At 51.7% G+C, this 26,956-nt stretch overlaps 1 protein-coding gene across 1 annotated transcript in view; it reads left to right on the top strand.

Annotated features, from left to right (window-relative positions):
* LAMA5 (laminin subunit alpha 5) overlaps window positions 1-26,956 on the top strand; it is an 87,396-nt gene that overhangs the window by 34,504 nt on the left and 25,936 nt on the right. The window contains exons 3-26 of the mRNA XM_054274367.1: window positions 1,150-1,267; window positions 4,599-4,717; window positions 5,434-5,604; window positions 6,016-6,113; window positions 10,884-10,999; window positions 12,283-12,401; window positions 13,172-13,262; window positions 13,373-13,507; window positions 13,901-13,963; window positions 15,122-15,262; window positions 15,612-15,749; window positions 15,978-16,112; window positions 16,580-16,714; window positions 18,092-18,229; window positions 18,370-18,422; window positions 18,581-18,680; window positions 19,181-19,233; window positions 19,640-19,745; window positions 20,583-20,682; window positions 20,828-20,984; window positions 22,592-22,730; window positions 25,447-25,589; window positions 25,683-25,789; window positions 26,485-26,638. Coding sequence (XP_054130342.1) covers window positions 1,150-1,267; window positions 4,599-4,717; window positions 5,434-5,604; window positions 6,016-6,113; window positions 10,884-10,999; window positions 12,283-12,401; window positions 13,172-13,262; window positions 13,373-13,507; window positions 13,901-13,963; window positions 15,122-15,262; window positions 15,612-15,749; window positions 15,978-16,112; window positions 16,580-16,714; window positions 18,092-18,229; window positions 18,370-18,422; window positions 18,581-18,680; window positions 19,181-19,233; window positions 19,640-19,745; window positions 20,583-20,682; window positions 20,828-20,984; window positions 22,592-22,730; window positions 25,447-25,589; window positions 25,683-25,789; window positions 26,485-26,638 — 2,829 coding nt within the window. The remainder of the gene's footprint in view (window positions 1-1,149; window positions 1,268-4,598; window positions 4,718-5,433; window positions 5,605-6,015; window positions 6,114-10,883; window positions 11,000-12,282; window positions 12,402-13,171; window positions 13,263-13,372; window positions 13,508-13,900; window positions 13,964-15,121; window positions 15,263-15,611; window positions 15,750-15,977; window positions 16,113-16,579; window positions 16,715-18,091; window positions 18,230-18,369; window positions 18,423-18,580; window positions 18,681-19,180; window positions 19,234-19,639; window positions 19,746-20,582; window positions 20,683-20,827; window positions 20,985-22,591; window positions 22,731-25,446; window positions 25,590-25,682; window positions 25,790-26,484; window positions 26,639-26,956) is intronic.

The raw sequence follows: 26,956 nt of genomic DNA, 5'->3' as shown, positions 1-26,956 counted from the left end.
ATGGCTTGGTAGATTTAAATACCTATTTATTGTTTCTTCTGTTCTTGCCCAATCTGTGAATTGTCAGAGCTGTTTTGGAGGCACGTTATTATTAATGAGTGTCCTCTGGCTCTGTGATGTGTGTGGCCAAGGCAGGGCTGGGGTGTGCTGGCTGCTGTTCTGGCTCCTGCATGGCTGAGATGGGCACGGAGCCGTTCCTCCTCCTCCCCTTGCAGAAATGTCCCTCTGGATGCTTGTCACTCTTCAGGGGGCTGTATGCTCATACAGCCCCAGCTCTGCATGAGGAGGGACTCCTGGGCTATAAATCTCTGCCTTTCAAGCACTAAACTCCCTTTTGGGTTGTTTTTGACATTAGGAATTTCCTCTGATAAGAGAACTTTATTTGCCTTTAAATATCGCTTTGTGACAGGATGATGGAGTGGGGCTTCTTGGAGCGAGCCCGTGCCAGCCGGGGAAGGGAAATTCTGCTGGGGCTTTTGTTTCTCTCTAGCACTGACATTGGAGCTCTTTAAAGACTGGGTTTGTTTTATCCTTGGCAGGAGTGTGTGTGCACATGTCAGTGTCCAGACAAATGGGAGCAGCCCTGTGTCGGAGCAGTGCTGGAGCCAAGTGTGTCTCCTGCTCTCCCCTCCCTGTGGCACCTGAGGGAGAGGAGCTGTGCTGGGCTTTTTCTGGAACAGGCTTCCAAACACAGCTTGTGTTGGTGAAGCAGGGGTGGTATGTGGAATACCTTAAAAAAACAAAAAGAAGGAATTTGTGGTGCTGTCTGCAAGGTACAGTTGGGTGTTCCCTGGCTGGCAGGGCACTGTGTCACCTGTTACCCCGCAAAGATCCCAAATCCAAGTCCTCAGGGCAGCATTGTAGCTGGCTTGTAATGCAGCCTGCTCAGGCACAACCTGAGCTCAGGCTGTAGCCACAAAGTCTGAGCTGTGTTTGCTTTCAGGGGGAGCTGAGCTCCCTAATCTGGCTCTGCAGCAGCCGTGTTGTATCACCATCCCTTTAGATACGGAGGATTTCGCTCCACAGGCTGCCTGTGAGCAGCAGGAGCTGCAAAGTGCCAGCTCATTTATTCCACTTGGATCCCAAGGAGTCCTCTCTGCTTTTCAGGATGCCTCAAGCAGCCAGCTAACTCTGTGTTCTTTCTTTCAGCTCTTCCACGTAGCATATGTCCTGATCAAGTTTGCCAACTCCCCTCGTCCTGACCTCTGGGTGCTGGAGAGATCGACTGATTTTGGCCTCACCTATGAGCCCTGGCAGTATTTTGCCTGTGAGTATGACCGGGGGCTGCAGCTCAGTGCCAGGGAGTGAGGCTGTGCTGAGGATAACTCTGTGCAAATACAGGGGTGGGTTTGGAGCTGTATCATTGCTGTGATGCAGTGCACGTCTTCTGTTTGATCTGCTCAGTAAGGCTGCAAGAGTTGAAGATTGAATGCTCCTCAGGAGAAGAGAGCTATTTTACTCTCTGGTATTTTTAATAAATGCATTTAAAAATAAATGTATTTTTAAAAATACTGTCATGACATATGGGGAGTGCCAAAGTTGGCACCGGTGTCTGCAGTTGGGTGCTGTTGCTCTAGGTCTGAAGGTGAGATTTGTTATCTCTTCCCTGCCCTCCTCTTTCAGTCTCTTCCCTCTACCATCCCAGGCTGTGTTTCAGCTCCTCCAGAAGCCAAGGAGCAGCTCACTTCCAAGTGGCTGCTATCACAGAAAAGCCTGGATGCAGCAAACATTCCCTTGTGCTTATCAGTACCGGAGATTGGATCCAGCCTGTGCAGGGCAGGGAGCTGCTGTCCTGCTGCTGTGCAAGGTGGGATCAGAGACAGCTGGCTGGAAGGGAGATCCAGCCTGTGCATTTGGCTTCCCAATTCTCTGATTAAAACCTTAAGAAACAGCTGGTTCTGCAAAACTCCTCTCCCAGAGGGTCTGTGGGGTAGCCGGATGCAAGGAACTTGTTAACCAGCAGCTCCTCCCAGAAGCAGCAGCAGTAATTGGGAGAAGATGTGAGTTAAGATCTACAGCCAGAGCTTAAAACCTGGCAAGAAAGGACTTGGGAGCACTCAGAGGCCTTGCCCTGGGCTGTCCCTAAAGGCTCATATTTCTGGCTTACCTGTCAGGCTGTGCTTTGGATTTCTGGTCTCTCCTTGTGCAAGAAGGACCTGCAGATGTATTACCCTGTGTTGCCTTAGTGTGGTAGCTGCTCTCTGGGGTGGATGTTTTTCTCTCTGCTGTGTGCTAGTGGGGAATTACTGCTGTCCAATTCCTGCTTTGCTTTTTTCTGTCATCTCTGAGAATTTCTCTGCCAGCACTGAAGCCTCTCCTGGGGCCCATTACACTCGTGTTCCCGCATGGTCTGGAGCTGCGCTGGTGTGTTCCTGCGTGTAGTGGCAGTGCTGCAACACCTGGAGTCCCCTTCCCTCCCTGTCACCCCTCCCTGGAGAAGGGAGATGCAGTGACACAGCCCAGTGGAAAATTCCCATGGAAATCAAGAGGTGGCTGCTCCAAAACCTGCCAGATTCGCAAGCACAAGAAGTCCTCTGCAGAGGTTTATTTTTGTCATGGGGAGTTCTGTAGGTGGTCTAATGAAAACACTGCCAGGTCAGTACCAGGGTTAAAAGCAGCTGGCAGAAATGCAGGGTTTCTTCAGAGCAGGCAGTGAGCCTTGCCAGGGGTGGCACTGGCACTGCCACCCACTGTCCCTGGAGCTGCCCATCACAGGGGGTGCCAGGCTGCTTTTGGGCTTAGCTCTATGGGAGGAGAGAGAAATGCCTGCTTGGTGAGGTTCTGTCCTTGTCTGTTTCCTTAAAGCACTGCTGGAGTTTGAGGCCAATGGGTTGCTCTGTTTTAGCTCAGAATGCCCAGATTCTGGCTCATGTGGTTGTGCAGATTTTGCAATAACTGGAGGAGTTCTTTGGCTTTCCTGAGTAGCTCCCTGGGCTGAGCATCCTGTCTGCATGCAGCCGTGGCAGTGCTCTGGAAATCAATCATCTCCAGCCAGTGGTGACAGGTTCCTTGCCTGGGGCTTTAAAAATAAATTGCCTTTAAAAAAGCACCTGGTGAAGCAAACCTCGGCCAGAGACCTGATGTTAAATATTTCCACATCTTCCTGTGGATGCAACTGAGCTCTTGCTGTTGCCAGAACAGTGTTTCCCAGAGCAAGGCCACTTTCTGGAGACAAGGTGTGGATGGGTGCAAGCCAGAGGTGAAGGCAGGGAGGCAGAAATTCTCTGCTCCATTTCTGCTGTTCCTTCTGCCTGGCTCAGCCTACCCATGCAGCACATGGAGTGAGAACCTGCCTTCTGCAGGCACATTGAGATTAGATTTAGGGGGATTATTCCCATGAATTGGGGGATTATTCCCATGAATTATTCCTATGATTTTGGAGGCTTATTTCCATGGGTTGTGTTAACATTTCCCCTTCAGTTTCCTGTGTAAGCTGAGCAGCTCTGGCAGGAACAGGAGATTGTGTTGGCTGCCTTTTCTTCCTTTTTCTCCCCTTGGAAGCACCCTCAGGAGCACTGCAGTGACATTCACTTCAGCACACTCTGCTGTGAGCTCCTGGCACAGGTGAAAAGGGAGTGGGAAGGAGCAGCAGCTCCTGTCCAGGCTCTTCCTGAGGGAACATCCCTGAGAGTGGCAGGTTTCTGCATGGGTAGATGCAGGTACTCACTGCCTTATACAGTCAGGCTCTGAGCTGCCCCAGCAGTGCTTTGGTTGGCTCTGCCAGCACAGGGATGTCTCACATCTGGGCACAGGGGTGCTGGACTTGCAGGAGCAGTCATGCTGGGAAGCCAGGAAGCTGCAAGGAGAGCCTTGGCATTCAGTGTGTCCCCAGAGCAGGTCACCAGGCCAACAGAGTGGCTGCCTGGTGATGCCAGCTCCCTGGCTTTATCCAGCCTTGCATTGCCACTCAGTGGCAGGAGCCCTGGTTTGCTGTCCCCAAGGAGTGCTGCTGGGTGGCTTTGGCATTTCTGCTTTGCGGCAGTGGTTTAAGAGCAGAGTTCAGAGAGAGGTGTGAGGAGGGACCTGCAGCATTTGGGAGAGGCAGAGCAATGGCTTGCAGGATGTCTGCTTGTCCACCCTGCCTGGGGGCAGATGTCCCAGCAATGACTGTGCTTGCTCCTGTTGTGGGTTCTGTGCTGCCTTCAGGGCTGACCCAGGAGGTTTAGGAGCCACGTGAAATGATGGTGCAGCTCCCACACCCTGGCAGCAAAGTGGAAGCAGTGTAGCAAATCCACTGCCAGCAAGGCAGCAGATTGAGACCAGAGCAAGATCTCAGGCTGGTTAAACTGTGAGCTTAGTGCCAAAATTGAGGGGTGGCTTTCTCTGCAGGTGGTGGCAGTAGGTGCTATTCTGACCTTCCTCATTTACTGCAGGGAGGTGATTTGGGGAGTTTCCTGCCTGTTACTGTCAGAGTGACACCCTCCCTAAGTGGAGGACATGGAGCCGTGACAGAGTTAATGCCACAAAGCAATCTCTGTGTGGTAAATGCTTAACAGAGATTGTACACCCATCTCTCCTGTGCTCAGCGTGGGAAAATCCAGAGAGGGCTGGGAATTGTTCCTTTCCTCTTACTGCTCTCATCTCTGGTTGGTGAACAGCTTCCAGGAGGGACTGCATTGAGAAGTTTGGCCAGCACACCGTGGACCGTATCACCAGGGATGACCACGCCATCTGCACCACGGAGTACTCCAGGATTGTGCCTTTGGAGAATGGGGAGGTGAGCCTGGAAATGTGTCTGTTTCCATCCCCTGGAGTGTGCAGGGTCACTCAGGGGCTGTTGGTGCTCCTGTTAATGGGCTCCCTCTCAATTTTTGGATACCGCTTTTAAGTATTCAGTTCAACCAAATGAGATTGACAGAGAGCTGATCCAGTCGTCTGGGGAGAGCTTGGTTGTAGGGATGTGCTCCTTGTTGATGGAGTGACAAAACTATCTTTTGTCTTCTTATAAAGAAAAAAAAGCCCAAAAGTTTCTTTCCTCAATTAGTGAAAAAGACACTTTATAGGACTTGGGGGACTTCAGGAGCCAAAAAGTCTCACCTGAGCAATTTACTAGAAAAAGAAGAGAACAAAGAAACTAATGGCTTTTGTGAGGTGTTTTACCAGGAGCAAGAAGGTCTTGCACCTGGCTCAGTTTTTCTCTGTAAAGAGTTTTGTTATTTTGTCTTTTATTAAGACCTTTTTGTTTCCAGCACTACCACAAAAGCCATCCTGCTGATTTTATGCTTTCTAAGGTAGCTGAGCTATCTCGGGTGTGAAATAGATCTCCAAGATCTTGAAGATCTCCAGATCTCCAAGAGACCTGGTTCAAGGAGACCCTGTTTCAATTGATCTCCTCCCACCCCACCTGGTTACACAAATTTGTTCTCACACATTCACACAATAGTGCTCTAGCAGTGAAAGTCCAACCTGGTCTTTTCCCTCCTCCATGCACAGATTGTTGTCTCTCTGGTGAACGGGCGCCCAGGAGCCATGAACTTCTCCTACTCCCCTCTGCTGCGGAACTTCACCAAAGCCACCAACATCCGCCTGCGCTTCCTGCAGACCAACACTCTGCTGGGCCACCTGATGGGCAAGGCTCTGAGGGACCCCACGGTCACCAGGAGGGTAAGGCAGGCCTTGGTACTCCTGCTGGGGAGGTGGAGCTGTTGGAGGGCTGTGCAAGCCACCTCTGGGAGGGGACACCCTGGGGGGAATTTCTCTTGCTCTTGCACCCCCTAAAGCTGAAGGCATCTGCAGCAGGTGCTGCTGTGGCTGGAGATGGAGAAGACACCAACAATGTGAACTGGGAAACACCTCTTGGTGTCACATGTGGCTTTCTGGCTGTGCTGGGAGCCCCCACTCACAGCTGATGGGCTCTGTTGGAGGTGGTGATCATACCACAGCCTGCAAGGTCACTGTAAGGGAAATATCCCAGCACATCATTTTACTCGGCAAAGTTCTGCTGAATCTTGACTAGAATGGTTATGAATCTGGTTTGTAAAAATAGTAATGGCCAACTTCTCCTGTGCTTTGCAGTACTACTACAGCATTAAGGATATCAGCATTGGAGGGCGCTGCGTGTGCCACGGCCACGCCGACGTCTGCGATGCCAAAGATCCCAACGACCCTTACAGGTAAAAATCCCAGAAGCATTTGAAAAGGAAAGCATTTGAACTGCTGTTATGTGAATGAAAGATGATAACAGAGTTAGTTGTGTCCTGTTCTGAGCTTGTGATGGTGCCATAACTGCTGCTTGTGGCTCTGCCTCGAGAAAGCAGCAGAAACTGCTCCAGACAAAGTAGAAAAACACCACCTTTTGTCAGACTGTTTTTCAGTCAGATCAGCTCCCTGGTTGAGTTTTCCCTGTCCACAACTTTGCCATCCCACTGGAGCAGAGTGGGAGGATGCTGATGGAGGGATACTGATGTAGAACTGGGAGATTTTCCATCAAAGTCCTGAATTCAATTCAGGAATTCAGAAAGTTCAATTTCTGAACTTGTGCAGAGGAGTCTCCTGCTTCCCATGTGGCTTCTTAAGCATTTGGACAATGCTCTCATAAATAGATGGTCTCCCATGAAACCAGAGACTGCTTCCCATTTCTGCTCATAAGAACCGTAGATTGGTTGTGTACATATCTGAACAACTCTTTGCAAAAGAGCAAGAGTGTGTAAAGAAGTTTCATTTTGGCTAATGGAACTTCCCATCTGCCTTGGCAACTTGGAATGCCAAAGAGCTGCTTCAGCCCATGGAAGTGTTGCATTTAGCCATCTGTTTGCAGCTTGAATGTTGCCTTTATGAAAGGGCTGGGTAGATTCAGCTGGATGAGGGGAGCTTGTATTTCTTTCTCATCAGGATCATGTAGAACTTTTGGATCATCTAAAATAAAATTCCAGTGAGTCCCAGCCAAGGTTAAAGCTGTTAAGTATTAAAACAAAGATGTATTGGTAAGCAAGCCTGCCTGAGTGTGCCAAACTCTCTGACAAAAGGAAGTTCATAAATATTTGAATGTACAGTTCTTGTTTTTTAGACATTGGTGTTGCTGGATGCAAAGTGCACCTGTGTGCTGGGGCAAAAGGCTTCATGGGGACAAGGGATTCTTTAACATGGAAATGCCAGGACCTTTCTTGGGTGTATCAGTGGCTTGGGGCTCTCCAAGAAGGGAGGGAAGGTTGAACAAGGAGAGATATGTTGGATATCCTTGTTCAGTGCCACTTCTGCTTGCAACCATCTCTGTCTCCCGAAATTCCTCTCCTCCACTCTCATTTGGATGCATTTGGCATCTTCACTGTTGGCCCCAGCCTGTGGTCTGATGTTGCAGCACATGTTGGTAAGCAGCTGTTGCATTTCACCCAGAGCAGATCACGCTGGCCTGAGGGAGGAAACATTTCCTACTTGTGTGCTTTGTACAGTCAGAGCACAACAGCTGTAAGTCCTTTGGGATACAGCAGGAAAAAGTGCTGGATAAATAGATCTTCTCATGGCATTGCTGTGCCCTTTAGCAAGCCCAGGAGCACAGGCAAGTCAGCAGAAATGTGATCCTTTCAGTTGAGAAGATGAGTAATTGATGAAATGGTGCAATTTCCAGGCTGTGGGAGCAGCTGTGTCCAGCCATCTCTTTGGGCACTGCTGGTTGGGATCCCAGCCCTCCTGCCCTGGCACAGCACAGAGCCAGCCTGGGGATGTCTGTAGTGCCACATCAGCTGGGGCTCAGACACACTGACCCCTTGAGACACAGGCCCAGCTACCAGAAACTCATCCTGTCTTCAGCAGTCTGTGTGGTGTGCCCCTGCACATGTCCTGCCTCTTCAGAGTCTGATGTGTGACAGCAGCTGGGCAAGGAAATGCAGATAAAGGGATGTGGATTGGCCTGACCCTATTAAAAACCCCCCAGTCTCAGCTTGGGGGGAGCTCTCTGCTGTTCATTTTAGCTTCCCTCTTCTGCACATCCCCATGTTTCTCATGCCTGTTACTCAGAAAGGCAGGATGAGCACTTTGATAGAGGTGAGGTGAGATAGGAATCTTGGCAAATACTTCAGGACGTGATGAAGCATGTCCATGAGCTGACTTCCTGGCCATCAGTGATAGCATTCGTGCAAGTTTGGAGAGTTTGTGTGAAGTGTCAGGCTACAGAGGCTGCACATGCAGCTGTTGAGCTGGTAGCACATCTGGGCCCTGTTTGCAAGGACCTGTGGACAGGTACAGCCTCCTCAAGGCTCCCTGCACTTCTCAGAGCTTTCTGTCTTTGCCCTGAGTTGGAATGGGCTGAGTGAAGCAGAGGGCAGGAATGTTCTCCTGCTTAAACGTGAACACCAGCAGGGTGAGGCACAACCCTTTCTCCTGGCAAACCCTTGGAGCAGTGAGATCAGAATCATCAGGGACCTGCCTTGGAGAGCCCAAACAGGAGTTGTGTGCTGACAGACTGAGTGAGCTCAGGAGAGCCCTACAAGGATTCTGCATCTGCCTGATAAGAGCAGCTGTTCCTGTGGCTTCACTGCCCTGTCACAGGTGCCACAAGCAGGAGAGGAGACACGCAGAGAGTCCAGCTGCTCCTGGACTGCTGGACTGAAGGTAACCACCAAGGCAGCAGCAGCCTGGCTGGTCAGAAGCACATCCACAGATGAAAGATGCTTTCCCACTGCTGCACCCTGAACTCCAGCTTCCCCTTTCCCATTTGGAAGGCAAAGCACCATGTGCGCCAGCAATTTGTGCCATCCATCAGTCTCTTTTTGCAGGTGGTTTTTTCTCAGTACAGTCAGAAACAGAGGAAGGGGCTTTTTTTTTCCTTGATTGTGCTCAGATGTCCCAGCCAAATCCTGATGCTGTGGTGTTTGTGCTGCTCTCAGTTCTGCCACAGCTGCTCACTGGAAACTGTTTAGTCTCTGCTGTTGAGCATCAATTCCAGCGGGAGGACTGCGGTTTCATTTCTTACAGAGGATGACCAGGAAATATGTGCTGTGTGCACACAGCCGCTCCCTCTTCTCCCTTGTATATACTCAGTCAATGAAACATGTAAATATTGTGGTTTATGCACATTGGCCTGTAATTCATTAGCAGCACAGACTCGGCACAAGGTGCAGTGAAGCTGCAATAGCTGAGCTCTCTGAGAGGTCATTGCTAACTCTGGACAGCAGAGACTAAATAAATACCTCCTTCTCCTCTGAAATGAGCAGCTTTACTCATGCAGTGCCATCTTCTTGCATTCTGGGAACTGAACCAGTTCTTTTCAAACATCTTGAGCCTTAAGGAGCCCGGGGTGTGTGGCTGGAGCCACGTCCTCCAGTCAGGGATATTAACACTGCTCTGCAGGTTTATAAGTTTCCTGACTCAGTGTCCATCTTTCTCCACACGCATGTGTATGGATCTTAATCTTGATCTCCAGCTGCTGCTGTGGAAAAAACAATAAAATTTCGTTTCCTTGGAAGTGCTGAGTGCTGGTCAGCCAGGTGAGAGGTCTGTGGGTGGTTGCATTCCGGGTACATGGCCAAGGTTTGCCTCTCATTGAGACTCCCCCTTGGGTCTGCAAAACATGTGAAGAACAAAGTTCCTAGTGGATGTTTCAGGGCTGTTTTCAGCCACTTAAGCTCCAGCCAGAGGTTCAGTTTCATGCCTGGACTCTGCCAGCTACAGCCCAGCCTGTGAATGTGGGCAGGGATGGGGCATGGTGAGTGCTGGAGAACTGATGGCAGCCAAGTGTCCCATGGTATCTGCAAGGGAAGGGCTGGGAGCAGCATTGGCACCTTCTGCCTCTCAACCGCTCATGCTGAGTGTGGATCCTGCTTGCATTCCCCCCAAACTTTCAGATCATCCCATTATTTTCATTAAAATGAGGTCACTTGTGCTGCTGCCTCTGTCTGGCAATTCACTATATGTAGACTTTCAGGTCCCACATCTTAAAATTACATGTAGGTGGAAGCTGTGGCACTCGGCTCGCTGCAGAGTGTCTGCACTCCTACACTTCACCCTGAATGACTGCTCCTTTTGTTTCTAACGTTTTAAAAGAATTACATTTATTTTTAAACACACTGCTTTTGAATGGAAAAGCATAGGAGGGAGGGAGAGATGGGAGTGGCAGACTGGCCCTGAGGGGAAATGAGTAATTGCACAGATAAAAGCTGGAACATGCTGTATTAACCATAAGTCTAACACAACAGAAAGCATTTGTGTTGGATGGGAATGGCCCTGTGCTAAGTGGAGGCTTTGGGGCTGATGTCACTGACGTTATTGAATCACCCTGGTGGTGGGGCAGGGATGAGATCCATCGGGTGCCTGTCGAGATTCCTTTGCCCAGCACAGCCCTGCCTGGAAAGCAGGAATGCAGTGCACAGGGACTGTGGGGCCAGCATCTACTGAAATTTTTAATTCAAATTTCATGCCCCTTCCCTGCAGCACAGGTGTGCCTGGAGGAGCAGACAGCACCTCTGTGGTCCCATCCCTCTCCAAGCTCTGGGCTATCATTTTTTCCTTTCATGCTGCCCCTGCACAGTGGTGGGGACATCTTTGTGTCCCTGCACCACGCTGTACTCTCTCAAATAATCAGCTTCAGCTCAGTTTCTACCACTGCCACCTCCAACCATCTCACATTTTATTCTCTGCAGAGCTGGCTAGACAGCAGCAGATTTTTCTCTTATCCTTGTCTCCCCGTGAAGTAAAAGAAGGATGGTGGAGGAGAAGAAAGGGAGAGAATGCAGCTGGAATAGCAAAGTTTGGCTCAGAAAAAAACAAATAAATCAATTAAAAAGTTGGGGGGAATAGCCTTAGAAGCCCATTTTATAGAATATTTGGATTAGCAAATACCACTTGTTCGTGTACCAGATCAGCGACAGTGATGCACTACACGGTCACACAGCAGCTCCACATCCCTATAATCACCCCAACCTTGTCTGTGCCCTTTCCTGTCCCCACAGGCTGCAGTGTGACTGCCAGCACAACACCTGTGGTGGCTCCTGTGACCGCTGCTGCCCTGGCTACAACCAGTTCCCCTGGAAGCCTGCCACCGCCGACAGTGCCAACGAGTGCCAGCGTGAGTGGGGCTGCGTCAGCCTGAGACAGCCCTGATGAGGGGAGACATGAGGGAATCTGGCTCCATGCTCTTAGAAGGCTAATTTATTATTTTATGGTGTTGTGTTATATTAAAGAATGCTACACTAAAGCTATACTAAAGAATACAGAAAGGGTACAGACAGAAAGTTAACAAGAATGATAATGAAAACTCGTGACTCTCTCTGCCAGAGTCCTGACACAGCTGGCTGTGATTGGTTATTAAGTAAAAACAATTCTCATGAAACCAATCCAGCAACCACTTGTTGGATAAGCAATCTCCAGACTACATTCCAAAGCAGCAAAACACAGGAGAAGCAATCAAATAATTATTGTTTTCGTTTTTCTCTGAGGCTTCTCAGCTTCCCAGGAGAAGAAATCCTGGCAAAGGGATTTTTCAGAACATATGATGGTGACAGGGCTGGGTTTTCCCTTCCTGCCAGGCACTGCCCCGTGCCCTGCTGCAGAGCAGCTGCTCTCTGCACTGCTGGGGTGATGCTGAGTGGGACTGGGTGAGCTGGGGGCAGTGACACAGCAGGGAGGACCCTGCACAGCCAGTGTTGGTGCTCAGGTGAGGCTCACACAGGGCGGTCTCTGAGATCCATGTGGGAATTTGGCTCTGCTTGCCTTCCAGTTCCTCCAGTGTGTCCAAGGGTTCGTGCAGGCAAGTCTCATTGCTCAATTCTGTCTGCAAGATGAGTTAGGTTTGGGTGTGTTTACATACAGGACATCTTTATTTGTCCAGAGGAACCTTTGGTCAGTGCCAACAGCGGAATTTCTGCTGCACTGGGAGCACAGAGCTGCACCACACGGTGTCTTAGAAACACAGGGTGGCAAAGGATCTTAAATCCTGGGAGTTTCTAAAGCCCCCTCAGCTGGTGCTGGGTTTTACAGCTCACCTCTATCCAGGGTGGGATAAAAGAGGCAGGAATGTTGCTCTCCAATCCAGGCTAGTCGAGGCCCCACAGTGTGGTGATTTTTCTTTCTCGTCCATACACGCCTGCACATATTTTACTTGTGATTTTGTGCCCACTGCACTCTCCTGGTTGCAGACGAGACTTTGTGAAGCAGTTGCTGCTTCTGTGCTTTTGACCTGCAAGAGTTCAGAGAGCTTGGGAGATCCTGTAATCCCCCAGATGCATTCAGGCATCTTTCCTCATGGAAAACCAACCCATCAAACCCAGGAGGGAGAGGTGACACCTGGAGATGCAGGTGCTGACTGAAGAACCTCTGAGGTGGTTTAGCTCCCTTCTCTCTGTGTTCCAGCCTGCAATTGCAATGGCCATGCTTACGACTGCTACTACGACCCGGAGGTGGATCGACACAAAGCCAGCAGGAGCCGTGAGGACAAATTTGAAGGGGGAGGTGTTTGTATTGACTGCCAGGTAGGCCCAAAGAGCTTCTCTGAAAAAGGCTTTTGCAAATGTTTGTGTTTGTTTCTGCTGTCAGCCTGGAGTTCAGCCTCCTGGACCTCTCCACCAAGCCCCTCTGTTATCTAAATTAGGTCTCTGCCTCGAAATTTAGTCTCTTTGCTGTGGATTAAAGGAGTGTGCCCCAGTAATGAGAACAGCACTTGGGTTTCCAGCTGGTAGTACCCTGGTAGTACCACTAACTCCTAAAGCTTTAGTTTGCTGAGACACCAGAATTGGGAGGCACAGGTTGCTGCTGTAGGGATTACACTGTGTAATCCCTACCTAGTTAACAGTGCTCTGGCATCTCCCTGGATGTCTCTCTGCCCACCAAAGCGCCAGTCTTCAGTCTCTGTGAAAGTGGGAAAGTAGCTCTTCCCTTCCCAAGGTGACAGTGACATGATTAATTCATGCACTGGCACGAAACTTCTGACTGTGCTTCCTTGCTGGAAGGAAAGAGGTTGCTCCCATCCTTGGAGCACAAAATGGTCAGGGCATTTTACCATCTGAAAGAAGCGAAATGGGCTCAAGGTCAGGTATGAACCTGAAACTCACACTGTATTTATGGGAGGATGCAGCTGGCATGAAGTGCTTTGTTCCCAAGTCAGTGTATGTGAAATTTTGAGCAGATTTGGGTCTTTGGTGTGCTGCTTTCTCTGTAACCTGGAGCTGCTAGTAAATCTGGCAGATGAATGTGAATCCTGCAGGCAGAGGAACTGATGCCTCTCCAACCCACTGTCTTTCAGCACCACACCACTGGCATTAACTGTGAGAGGTGCATCCCTGGCTACTATCGCTCTCCCGACCACCCCATCGACTCTCCTTATGTTTGCTACCGTGAGTGTGACCTCCTGCTGGCCTGGGTGACACTGGGCAGGGCTGGGCTGGGAGGTTTCCTGCTGCAGGCAGTGCGAGGCTCACTCAGTGCCACCTGTCCCTGTCTGCAGGCTGTAACTGTGAGTCTGACTTCACCGATGGCACCTGCGAGGACCTGACCGGGCGCTGCTACTGCAAACCCAACTACACCGGGGAGCACTGCCACGCCTGTGCCGAGGGCTACCTCAACTTCCCCCACTGCTACCGTGAGTGCGGGGGCTCAGCTGGCAGCACACACACCCAGCAGCTCTGGGAAGGGCCAGCAGCTCCAGCTGTGGCTCTTGGGATGTGCTCTCCTGTCCCACCAGGAGTTCTTTCACATTTGGTTTGGGTGGGAGCTGCAGCAGAGCTGAGCTGCTCTGAACACAGAGTCAACAGGAGCTTCCCATGTGGCTGGAGTTTCTTCTCCCACTATCTTGTGAAAGACAGGCTAAAAAGGGCTGTAATGGTTTGTTGTTTGGTGGGACATCTGTGCTTTGTTTCGTCTTCCACATTTTATTCAGCCTGATCAGCTTTGGGACTGTCAAGTCCCTGATATTCCATCAGGATTTCTCTGAGTGTGTGTGCTGACGTGTCCAATGTGTCTTTTCTCTGCACAGCCATTCCAGCTTTCTCTCACAACAGTACTGGAGAACAAGTGCTTCCTGCAGGACAGATAATAAGTAAGCAGTGCAATTTTCTGTGATGCTTGGGCAATGCTGTCATTTCTGTTATACCTCCCATCCAATGCAAGATCAGGTCTTCAGCTTACTGAGCACATACGTTGTATGGGACAGCCCTGAGTGGTTTTAGGACAGTACAACCATCAGCTGACTTGGGTGGAAAGGAAGTTTCATGATTCCCTTTATACTGATGTGGAAGCTCTAGGCTGGAGTGACAGTGTGATTTTTTTCCTGGGGTCCAGGCCATGTGGGGATGTCCCTTCTGCCCTCCCTGTGAGGAGCCTCCCCCAAAGGTCACAGAGGGGCTGTGGCTGAGCTGGGAGCTCTGCTGTGGGCACCTCTGAAGGGTGGTGCACAGGCAGCCACTCGCTCTGTGTCGCTCCCTCTGTTGTTTAGAGAGCTCATCCATGCACTCATCCCTGCTCCCCACACCTCCCTCCTCTCTCATGCTCACTCCTCTTGGTTCATCTACTCCCTTGTGCTTTATTCTGTCTCTTTTCCCACCAAATCCTCCCCTGTCTCATGCTCCCCAGCACACTCCAGATAACCTTTTCCTTCCTTCTGAGATTTTGAAGTCTGTATTTTCCAGACAGGTTTTTTCTTTCCTGAGCTGGAATTTTTCACTTCCCTTCTCATTTCCTCGCCTCCCCCTCCCTCTGCTTTTTGGATGATGTTTGTCCTTGCCTCTCCCAGCCCAGCACCCCACACCACTGCTGTTGGTGACAGCAGGGCTGGCCCAGAGCCTTGGCACTGCCTGCCTGGCACACCCTGCCCTGGAAGTGGGAAGGTCTGGGGTGCAGCTGAGCATGGAGTGACCAGAGAGAAACTGCCTGATTAGCCCAAGGCTGTGGTTATTCCCACACAACACTGACTCAGCTCTGCCTGGGCTTGTGGAAGCAGCATTTGCCTGCCCTGTGTGCTGCCCTGCTGCCCACCCTGCACCTCCACACCGTCGTGGTGCTGAGCCCTGCCAGCCACCCCGAGAGCCAGGCGTGGGTGGCTAAAGCATTCTTATCTGATAGGAAGGGTATGGAAGCAAATGCCTGAGCATTTGAGCTGCCTCAGGGCAGCTCCTCTGTGTCCTTGTGGGACCTCAGGGCTGGGCTGGCAGAGCTGGGCTGACATCCCTGTGTGGTGTCTGTTGTTGTCCCCTTGCAGACTGTGACTGCTACGCGGGAGGGACAGAAGGCAACGCCTGTCGCAAGGACCCCCGGGTGGGGATGTGTGTGTGCAAACCCAACTTCCAGGGCACACACTGTGACCAGTGTGCCCCAGGCCACTACGGGCCCAGCTGCCAGCGTGAGTACCCAGCGGGCAGTGTCCCCAGGCTGGCCCTGCTGGCCTTCTCCTTGTTCTTCACCCGTGCTGGGGAGGAGGAATTCCACAGCTTTGCTTCCAAGTGATAAATTCCCATGACTTCTGCACTTCTGCTGTTGTTTTCCACCCAGCTCTGACCCTCCAGCATCCTCCCAAGCTGTGGGGGACTCTGGAGGAATTCGCTATGGGCCAGGCATGCTTGCTGTCAGCTCTGCTCCCCATGCTTTCTGTAGCAACTGCTCTTCTACCCCAGATGCTCTGGTTCCTTTCCTGGGAAGGCTAAAGACAAAAAAAACCCTGCTGATTTACTGATGGCCTTGTTGCTTTGCAGCCTGCCAGTGCTCTGGCCCTGGTCAGTACGATGGCACCTGTGACAGTGACACAGGGCAGTGTCTGTGCCGGACGGGCTTTGAAGGGCACTCGTGTGACCAGTGTGCTCCAGGCTACTTCAACTACCCTCTGTGCCAGTGTGAGTACCTGTCCTTCATGGGCCTGGGTGGGGACACAGCCAGAATCCTCTGGCAGGGGACTGAGGGGCTGGAAAGTGGTTTTGGAAATTATGTGCCATGGGCAGAGACTGATGGTGTGAACGCTTAAAAGCAGCACCTGATGCCTGTCTGAGAAGCCCAGGAAAAAGGTATTCTGCCATGATCTCTGCCCCGTGCTCCCAGCTCAGGGGGTGTTCTGTGTGTTGCAGTGTGTGGCTGCAGTGCTGTGGGGACGCTGCCAGGAGGCTGTGACTCTGCTGGGAATTGTTTCTGCAGAGCTGAGTTTGCAGGGCCACGCTGTGAGCAGTGCAGCCCTGGCTACCACTCCTACCCCCACTGCTATGGTAAGCACCTGAACCTTCAGCTCCTGCTGCTCTAAAGAACATGGCTGTTCTTGCAAGACTTTGGTGTTTCTCAGTATCAAATCTGTGTGGTTTGCACTGTGAATTTGGCAGGCTTGTTTTGGGGGTCATGGATCATAGCAAAGCCTGGAAGACAAAGCAGTTTTTTATCAGTCACACTTCCTCATCACAGCCCTGCTGTGACCTGGTGTCTCAGTTTATGCCCTTTTTGTGTGTGTGTGGTTTTAGTGCATTAGCCTACTAAACTGCTGGGGAACACTGAATGGGCTGTAAAGACCCCTGAGTGCATTTTCCTGGTATGACTATGAAAATACTGCACCATTTGCCAAGGGATTAAGAAATTAATATTCTCTGATAGAAGTGGCTGATTCCTGGGGGACTGAATGATGGTTCAGAGCAGCAGTGCTCGGTCACAGATCTCAGGGATGATCAGAGTCCTGCTCTTGCAGCTTGCTCCTGCGATCCCCGGGGTGCAGTGGACAACACCTGCAGCCCAGCGGGGCAGTGCCGATGCCACGGGAACTTTGCAGGGCACACCTGCAGCCAGTGTGCCCTGGGCTTCTATGGATTCCCCAGCTGCACACGTGAGTAACTCCTTGCTGCTCTCTGCAAACACTGAGGGGAGGGTGTAGCCACACTGAGGTTGGTCTCTTCTGCCAAGTAACCAGACAAAAGGAGATGGCCCCATGTTGCACTCTGGTTTAGGTTGGGTATTAAGAAAAATTTCTTCACCAAAAAAGTTGTCAAGTATTGGCACAGGCTACCCAGGGCAGTGGTGGGGCCACCATCATTGGAGGATTTAAAAATCATGTAGATGTGGCAGCTGGGGACATGGTTTGATGGTGGGTTTGGAACTGCTGGGGGAACAGTTGGGTGATGATCTGAGAGGTCTTTTCCAACCTTAATGTTTCTCTGCTCCCATCCATTTCTCTGGGCACTGCATCACTCCTGGACTATTGCTGCTGGTGCCTGTGTCAGGTGCCTGCAGCCCCAAATCCTGTGAGCAGAGTGTCCCCACCTCCCTCCCTGTCAGCAGCCCCGACCAGAAGCCAGATGTACTCTCATGTCTCCCAGCAAGAATTTACTGCTCATTAAAAAGTAATCCGTGATACAATTTCCGTGAGGCAACAAAAGAGCATCATCACCCTCTTGCACAGCCCTAAATGTGGACTCTGAGCCCTGCCAGCTGGCAGAGCTCTGCTCCCAAATGCTGATGCCGGCAGAATGCCTTTGAAGAGGCTGGAGGCAGAGATGAAATGCTCTCACAGGACTTCAGTAGTCACTTTTTTTTTTGGTCTCATAAAGCCATAGCCAGATTGCAGAGCTGGAGAAGACCCACAGCAAGGAAAGAAGAGAACCACCTGATTTTTATATTTTTTTTTAAGTCTGTGGTTTCCTGAGCAGTCTTTATCTGTTAGCCAGCGTGGGGGTGTCAGCCTGGAATGTCTCCTTTGGCAGGGTTTGAGGTGTCCTGGCTGGGCAGGGAAGGCTTGGGCAGCTCCTGGCAGCTTGCTGACCTTTCCTGTGATAGGGCAGTGGGATCTCTGTGCATTCATGGGCAGCAGGTCCTGCAGAAGCTGTGGAACCATTGCCCTATCCTTGCCCAGCATCCACAGGGCAGACTCTGATAGCCAAATGCTGCTCTGGAGTGTTTGGGGTTTTATAGGGTCTGATACATCACTGGCAACTGACTTTTAGGAGATGAGATCACACCCCTTCTCCTCAACCAAAACTCTTCCTTGCCTCTGAAATACACAAAAAGCCTCTGAAATACACATAAGTGTATGTGAATGGCTGTGATAAACACTGAGACTTCTATTGTTTTTCTTAAAAGATGGGGCGTTTTTTAACCAAAAGCAAAGAATGAGAATTTTATTTATAATCCTGATTTCGGTGAAGGTCAGGCAGACAAAGGAGGGCTGACAGCCCTGAATGCAGCAGCTCTCTCCCCTCTCTTGCAGCGTGCCAGTGCTCCCGGGAGGGGTCCCTGCACGGCTCCTGTGAGCAGGACACGGGGCAGTGCAGCTGCCGGCCCGGGGTGACGGGGCTGCGCTGTGACAGCTGTGAGCCCGGCGCCTACGGCTTCCCCCACTGCCAAGGTACCCCCTTCCCTCATCTCTGCCACAGCCCAGCCTCTTGGGTGTGGTAAATGCATTCAGCATCCCCCAAAAGCTTTGCAAGGGGAGAAATAACCCCAGTTCTAGCGCTGTAAATCTGTTCTTTTACCCCTCTTTTCTAGTGGGCTCCTGTAACCCAGCAGGGTTGGAGACTGCAGATCCCTCGCTGGCCCCGGTGAGTATGAAATGAACCTACCACAACCCCTGCGGGTCATTCTGTATGATCTACTTTATCTCTTCTTGGACCAAGTCCTTTCTTAGGCTCAGCCAGAGCAGCAGACCCCATGTTCAACCTGGGCTCACTTGCTCTTTTCTCCCCCTGCCTTTCCCCAGGGCTCCTGTGCTTGTCGGGCATACGTGGAAGGCCCAGCTTGTGACAGATGCAAGCCTGGATACTGGAACCTGACTCCAGAGAACCCCTATGGCTGCCTGAGTAAGGAAATGGCATTTGCACAGCCCACAAAAGTCCCCTCCATCGTGCAGGAGCCAAACCCAAGCCAGTGAGCACCATCACTGGAGGATTGGAAGTGATGGCCTTCCTTCCATCTTCACCCAGAAGTGATGTGTCAGAGCTGGAGTCCTCTGGGTGGCCCTCATGTGGAAAGGGGAAAGACTGGAGCCTGGAGCTTTTTGCTTGGGATGAAGCATAGGGCTCATGCAATGGGTTATGCCATTCTCAGCCCTCCCTACAGACACTTAATTTTTCATGGCCAAATATGCAGAAAAGGCAAATATCTTGGGTAGCTGTGTCCTCAACAGTAGCTGTCCAAAATGAAACTTGAGCCTTTGTGCAGGGCTACCCTCTACTTGAGCAGTTCCTGGCTCCTCTTACCCCAATCACTGTCCTCTGGTGTGGTGGGTGCTGACCCCATCAGGCTTCTCCTCAGAGGCTGATTGACCTTCTGGCTTTCTTGTTCATGTCCCTCTCCTCAGGCTGCAAGTGTGACACCAAGGGCACCATCAGTGGGATCACAGAGTGCCGGCAGGTGGGTTTGTTCTCTGCTTCCAGGCTCCCCTGAGTGTGCTGTGTTGGGAGTGTTCAGCTCTGTCTGTCCCAGCAGCTGCTGGAGAGGCCCCAGCACTGAGCTCTCAGCTCTTGCACCACAATCTGGGCTCGCATGAGAATGTGGGATTAAGACCTGTCATAAATTAGGCACCTAAATATTTCTGTGTCTGTCCCAGGATGCCTGGATTTTTGTTTGCCTGCATTGTTGGGTAATTTAAGTTATCTGGCCCTTATCTGGCCCACCCACGCGCAGGAAGCACTGTGAAGCATGAATATCAGTCTGCTGCTTCTGCAGTGTCTCAGACCAGAACCCAAATAACTGAGGAACAGCTTAGCCATGACAAGCAACAGGAGGGAATGAGTTTCCATGCCTGCTTCTCTCCCAGGGCGATGGGCAGTGTTTCTGCAAAGCCAACGTGTGTGGGAAGCTCTGCTCGGCCTGCAAGGATGGCTACTTCAACATGGAGAATGCCAATTACTTTGGTTGCCAAGGTGAGCCCCTTCTCTGAGGTGTTTGGTGAGTGAGGGGCCCCAAGAACTGACCCCACTGCACAGACTGACTGGTGGTGACCTTGGAGAAAAGGGGCAAGAGATGTCCCACCTTCTCTTTTGGGGTGATGCAGTTAAGTGCTTTAACAGTGGTAGTGCTGGGTTGATGGTTGGAATTCAGTGATCTTAAAAGTCTCTTCCAACCTTGGTTCTTTGATTCTATACCACATCCCAGAGCATGGACTGTGGCTCTGGAGACCTGAGGTTGTGCTTTTCCACTATTGGACAGAGGTCTGTCAGGCTGGGGAGCAAACAGCCAGGTGAGGTACCCCTTTGGGTACCAGAAACTGGTGTGTTTGAACCACTGGACACATCCTTGCTGCAATGCCCCTTCCTCCTGCTGGGAGAGGGTGGGCACGGATACGTGGGGTTGGCCACTCTTTACCATGTCCATGGGAAGAGGTAAAGGAGGAGATCCCACTCTCCATCGTGCCCATGGGAAGAGGTAAAGGAGGAGATCCCGCTCTCCCCTCTGTCCGTGGGAAGAGGTGAAGGAGGAGATGGGCTGTTCTGAGCCATGCCATGCAGCACTGGCAGGGCTGCAGCTCGTGGCCACCGTGAGGGTTTGCAGACCTTGTTCCATCATCCGCCTGGAAATAGCTCCGCGCTGAGGTGGAAGGAGAGTGTCCATCCAAGTGGGGCCGGGGCCAGATATGAAAACGGATACAATGGAATAAAAATAGTGGCCGCAGGCTCCGGGCCCGCTGGGGATGTGCCTTTGATGAGTGAGCAGGAGCTCGTTAGCACGGCGGGAATGTAAACAGGCGCTTCCTCCCGCAGGCTGCCGGTGCGACGTCGGCGGCGCGCTGGGGCCGTCCTGCGAGGCGCGGAGCGGAGCCTGTCGCTGCCGGCAGGGCACGCGGGGTCCCACCTGCACACAGTAAGCTGCACCGGGGCATGCTCTGCCTCCCACGGTGCCCTCTGCCACCACGGGCATGGGGACCCTGTCACATCAGCCTGGCGGAGGTGACCTCTGCTGCTCCCTCTGATAGCCCACAGGTGATGGTGTTCTCTCTGTTCCCCAGACCAGCACGGGATCATTATTTCCCTGACCTTCACCACTTGAAATTCGAGCTGGAGGAAGGCACCACGCCGTCGGGCCGGGCTGTGCGCTTTGGCTACAACCCCTTGGAGTTTGAGGGCTTCAGTTGGCGAGGCTATGCACAGATGTCCTCCATCCAGGTACGCTGCTGGCTGCAGCCCAGCCCGGCTCCCCACGGGGAGGATGTGGCCAGTGGAGCACTGATGTGCTTTTGGCACACATCTTTGACCCCAAGTGCTCCTGAAACCCCCCCAAGTGACAGGATGGCCAACATAAACAGCACAGTGTATATATAGCCTGTTTGTGCAGATACTTCCTGTAGTGCTGGGGGTGGCATAGACTGATGAGGGGAAAGATCCTAAACTGGGAATCCCATGACATCCTAATCTATTTAGACAAAGGTGGCAGCATGGTGATTACTTACAGGGATGTCTATAAACACTGTCTCTCCGTTTCCTTGTTCCTCTTTCAACTGACTCTGCTCTTTCCTATAACTCTCCATAACCTTTCCTCCCCTTTCCAAAAATAAGTATCTCCTCCTCAGCTCCCGTGTTCGGCTTGCACCTCTTGTTACCCTTCAGCCTTTGCCCTTGCTGTTAGCTGGTTTGCTGTAACAATGGTTTATGCTAACCTGGAGTTGTGTAAGCCCTGGAAGTGAAGCTGTTTCTTCTGTTGACTCTTTTTCTCTCTCCTTGGTGGTTTCTTCTGCATGGCCTCTGTGAAGTGTGTGCACATTTGGGGATGGAGTACAGGGCAGTGATTCTCTGACAGTCTTGTTCCATGTAAGATGCTCCTTACTCTGGTGCATGTACTTTCAGTTTTTCTCACGTTTTTGTGCTTAGGTGAAATCACAGAGGGGCTGTTTCCCACTGAATTTTAGGTAGGAGCTAAGCATGAAACCCCAGTGGGGCTCCCTTGGGAAAATCCCAGCCTTAAAGCTTAAGGATGGAGCTCAAGCTCATAACTGCAGTGTTGCATTGGTGTTTTAGCTAGAAAGGGACCTTGATAGAAGTGCTGACATGTGGCTTTTGGCTGGCAGGTCTCACCTGTAATTTGTTATCATCAAAACCCTCCCAGTGTGCTCTCCATGGGAAGATGGTGTGTAAGTGAAGCTTTGCAGAGCACAGCCCTCATTACAAGTCTCCCTGGGCAGGAAGTTATTTAAGCCCAGGATCTCTTTGAAATGGGTCAAACCTGAGCATCTCCTTAGCCAGAGTCTTGTCCAGGCAGGGAGAGAGCAGATGTGCTGTGAGTTGTATGGTCCATTGGCCCTGCTGGTCCTTAGCACTGCACATTGCTGAGGATGAGGCACAAGCTCAATTCCCAGCCTGTTCTGCAGGCAGCTGGGCAGAGCCCCATAGATACAAGGGCAGGGTTTGGTACCTGGTGGCTGGTTGCAGCGCACTGACAACAAAAGCAACAACTTCCCATAACCTTTCCTATGTAATTGTGTGTGCCCCAGAACAGGTGAGCCACCCTGCTGTGCCACAGCATCCTCCAGGTGTGATCACAGCCTTCCCACCCTCTTCCACAGGCAGGCTGCTCCCTCAGTGGCTGTCCCCAAGTGTCCCCAGAGCAGGGACAGTGTCAGGAGGTGCCATGAGCAGTAGGGTCCGTGTGCTTGTCTCCTCCTCGCGCTGTGGCATGTTGCTTTGGGAGCAGTGAGGGCTGTGCTTGGGCTGGCAGTGAGGGTGGTGGAGGTAACTGAAGGTGTGCTCTGCTTCTCTCCCCTTTCTCTCTCCACCAGCCCAAGGTAGTGGTGACTGTCAATGTGACCTCCCCCGACCTCTTCCGCCTCGTCTTCCGCTACGTCAGCCGGGGGCCCGCCAGTGTGCAAGGGAGGGTCTCGGTCCTTGAGGAAGGAAAGTTTAATGTTTGTGCCAACTGTAAGTGCATTTTTCACTTCTGGACTAACTCAGAGCATCCCACGCTGCGACACTGCTCCTGTGCCCCTTCTCCTGCCCCCAGGTGTGTCCGTCCCCAGCGTGCCCCCGTCAGGCGTCCGGCCAGAGCCGTGCCTGGGCTGGAAGGGAGGGGGAGCAGAGGCAGGCAGGCAGGCAGGTAGGGCAGGCGGGCCAGGCCCTCCCCAGAGCGGGTGGGCACTCAGGAGCTGCCCCCCCAGTGATGTGTGCCCCGTGTGCTCTTTTGCTTTTTGCAGAATAAGATCAGAGTCACTGTAGACGTGAAGGAGGCAGAGCTCTATCTGTTCCATGTCATCCTGAGGTATATTAATTCAGGAGGGGCCACTGTGTATGGCACAATTACAGCTTATCAGCCACGAAGGAGAGGTAAGGATCCCAGACTGCTCTGCTTCCCTGTGCCATCGCCACCTCCTCCCCATCCCAGGCAGCCTCCTGCATCATCCTTTCCAGAAGACGCTTCCATATGGCTTTACCCATTAGTCCTGCTCTCCCAGCTGAAAGGCTGATTTGAGTTTGCAGCCCCCTTTATTTACCAAAGCTGCAGCAAGGTGGGCCCAGCCCTGGGGCTGCACACTGAGGACTGACACCAGCCAGGCTGGTGGGAGATAAAGCTGTTGTACAATTCCGTACAACCTTCCCAGCACAGGACGAGATCGCCCCAGTGCCCCAGGCAAAGCTGAGCTGACTTTCCACAAAAGCAGAATGGTTCCAGGTTTTATTTACCAGATGCCCTGACATGGCAGTCCTGCCTTTCCCGTGTGCTTCTCCCAAACCAGCTGCTGGCTTCACATGTGGTGTGAGGCTTGGAGTTACACCATGTGCCATGGAATTACATATCTTACACAGGCATTGCAGTCTGCTGCAGTGTCCTCTCATCAAACCATGAGCTGATGGAGAAGAGCCACCAAAAGATGTCTGAACAAGCCTAGAAATCTGGACAGCAAGTTTTCTGGGAAACAATCTGAGCAAGACAACATTGAGAACACACCTGAGGCCATGGTGGGTGGTTGGCTGGCTGGTTTTACCCCTTGGGATGCCACAGCCACAGTCCTGCTGAAACTCTTCCTCCAGACCACGCATCCACAGCACAAGGCTGTCAACACTGACTACCTAATTTATCAGTGTGTGAAGTTCTCTCCTCTGTCTTGAGCTGACACAGGTTCTGCCTTTGATGTGATATGCAAGGTTTGAAATGCCAAAATATTATTTTTCTGCTGCCTTTTTTTTTTTCTTTTTGAGAGGAAAAATGGCTTATTTTTTATGTCCAGTCGTATTACACAGCAGAAGAACAAGAAGAGCAGGAGCCATGGTCATGTTTTGGGATCCCACCAAAGGTCAGGAAGTATTTAACCTGTCCTGTCCAAGCAGCAGAGCTCATTTGCCTTAAAAAGTGCTTCACTTCTTGTACAGAAGCAACATTATTTTTTTAGTGCTGAAGGCAAGCAGCCAAACTGGTGCCCCAACAACAGGACAGCAGCATCCTTGGGAGGCTTCAGGGGTGCTGAGCCACCTCATGTCTGGATGGAAAGGGCTTCACATGACAAAGAACAAACAGCCTGGAAAGAAGCTGGAAGATGTGACTTCCAAAAGGGAAAGCCTTTTCCAAGTGTGGGATTTTCAGCCTGGCTTCTTCCACTCTGCCTCCAGAAGCCATCTCAGTTGGAGCTGTGTGTTGCCTCAAAGGGATCTGAAACTTCAGTCAATAAATCTACCCCAGTGCCAGTTCAGGGGAATGTCTTCACTCCTTGAATCCTCACCTCTGCTTCCCATCTGGAAAAGTGAGGTCCCAGCCTCAGCTGTTGCCAGCCATGTCACAGAGCTGCCACACATGGACAGGGGTTATTGACCATCCCAGCAGCAGCACAAGCCCTTGCTGTAGCTTCTGGCCCTGTGTGTTGTGCCTTGATGTCCATGTAGCACAGCAGGACAGTCAGTGTGCCACATTCTCCACTTTCTTCATCTCGTCCACTCGCCGTGCAGCCATTCCCGATGAATCCCTCTCACTGTGCTCTTCAAAACCTGCTGGCAGGCACACAGTCTGCTTCTAGGGGCTGTATGGTGACTCCATCCATTAATGAAGAGGTTGTGGGACTGTCAGATGAGCCAAGGAGCTGCTCAGCAGCAGCAGGATCAGCATTGCACCCGTTCTGTTCTGTCAGTTTGAAATAATGTCTGAATCTCGAGTGCAGAGTCTGTGGTTGGCAGGAAGAAAGGCAGGAGCACACCTTGGGGGCCTGAAGGTTTGCCAGAAGACAGGTGTCTTGCCTGTGGAGCTGGGGTCAGAATTTCCCTGAGGAAGAAAATGTATCTGGGCAATTCTTTTTGTCTGTCTCACAATTAACTCTTCACAGATGAGTTCTTTCCTTTTCTAGCTGGCAAAACGCTCCTTGGCTTACAACACTCTGTGCTTTGCAGCCTGGGGATGCAGAGCACACTGAGAGCTCTGGATTTGCATTAAGGATTGCAGTGATTTATATTTATTTCTCCCATTAGGCTGTTGAGCAGATTGAGAGTGGATGTCTCTGTTCCAGGACAGTGTGGGACTGTGGTGCACCGAGAGAGTGGGAACCTGTCACTGCCCACTGCACCACAGAGCTGCTTCCCTGAGCATTCCCTGCCATGTCCAGCCCCAGTTTTCCATTCCAGTCCCTTCACAGCCTCTCATCCCCTCCTGTTCCAGGTACAGAGCAGACCAAGCAGATTGTCTTTGCCCCCAGCACGGAGCCAGCCTTTGTCACTGTGCCCCAGAACAGCTTCGGGGAGCCCTTCGTGCTCAACCCCAGCACCTGGTCCCTGGTTGTGGAAGCACAGGGGGTGCTGCTGGTAAGGCCCTGTGCTCCACCCACCGTGGGGGCTTCAGCAGCCCCCTGGGGACACATGTGCCAAGCATAACACCTCTCCCATCTCTCCTCCCAGGACTACCTGGTTTTGCTGCCCAGCTCATACTACGAAGCACCAATCCTGCAGCTGAAGGTCACGGAGCCTTGTGTCTACCAGCCAGCCCCTGAACAAGCCACTCAGAAGTAAGGATCTGCACATCTCTGTGCTGTGTGGGGCTTGCTCAGCTCCTCTTGGCCTGGGCTTAAGGAGTATACATAGTCCATACTAAGTGATGCAGTAAAACTGATCATAGAGCACTTGGCTGTGGCAAATAAGGCTTGTGGAACCTACACCAGCCCAGAAAGCCAGCCCACAGATCTCCTCATCCGTGGCACAGCCAGTCTGTGTTTTGTCATGGACCCTGGAGGGCCAGCTCACCCAGTGACACCACAGCCCCCCTCTCTGCTGGGCTGGGCTCCCAGTGCCAGGTTGTGTGTGTCCTCAGAAACAGCTGCCATGAGTGGGTTTTGCTGGACTATTCAAAGTGAGCAGTCTGGTAGTGTTTGGAGCATCTCAATGTATCTGCTTACCCAGAACCTCTCTGTCCATGTTGGCAGGAAGGCTGGCTGGGCGTTGAACACTGGTTGTCCCATCCACCATAGCAGTGGTCCCCAGGATAAAGCCCCCTGCAAGGGGAGAAGATTTTTGTTGTTTCTGCTCTTCCTGGTCCTGTAATGCCCAGTCCCTTCCTCTTCACTGCCCACAGCTCCTCCTTGGCCCTCCTGATAGACCAAAGCCTTTTGCAGACTTGGCTGGGCTCAGGTTGTGTGTGTGCTCTCTACTTTTAAAACCATGCTGTAACTGTTGTACTTCACCATTTATTTCTGTGTGTTTCCAGCTGCCTCTTGTACAAGTACCTGTCTGTGGAGGGCTTCCCTGCTGTGCCAGGGGTGGATGCAGTGTGCAGGATGGACAACAGGCTCCCCAGGCTGTGTCCCACGGAGCAGCTCACCCCCTCCCACCCGCCCATGGCCACCTGCAGTGGCACTGATGTGAGTGCCACTTCTGTTTTGTCCCCTCCGGCCACCCTGCCCCTCCTGTCTGGGGCTTTACTTTTTTAAGTATCCATGCCATGTCTCTCATATCTTCCCCTCCAAGTTGTGTCTTCCTCCTTGATTTTTCCCCCTGCTTTTGCAGCATCTGTGAGGTCAGTTTTGGCATGTTTTGGTCCTTTGCACTGCACCTCATTCCTCCCAGACCATTTTCTTGTAGGCACTAAATCTCCCAATTTTCTGATTTTTTTGGCTTTTTTTTTTCAATTGCATTTCATTTGATCATATCTTTACCTATACCAGAAAGGCTTTGCACCC

The sequence above is a fragment of the Melozone crissalis genome, unplaced genomic scaffold, assembly GCF_028551555.1.
Source record: "Melozone crissalis strain CALT ecotype California unplaced genomic scaffold, PUWL_Pcris_2 ptg000017l_1, whole genome shotgun sequence".
NCBI classification, from domain to species: Eukaryota; Metazoa; Chordata; class Aves; order Passeriformes; family Passerellidae; genus Melozone; species Melozone crissalis.
The sequence above is the reverse complement of the archived record's forward strand: the minus strand, read 5'-3'. Positions and strand labels throughout refer to the sequence as shown.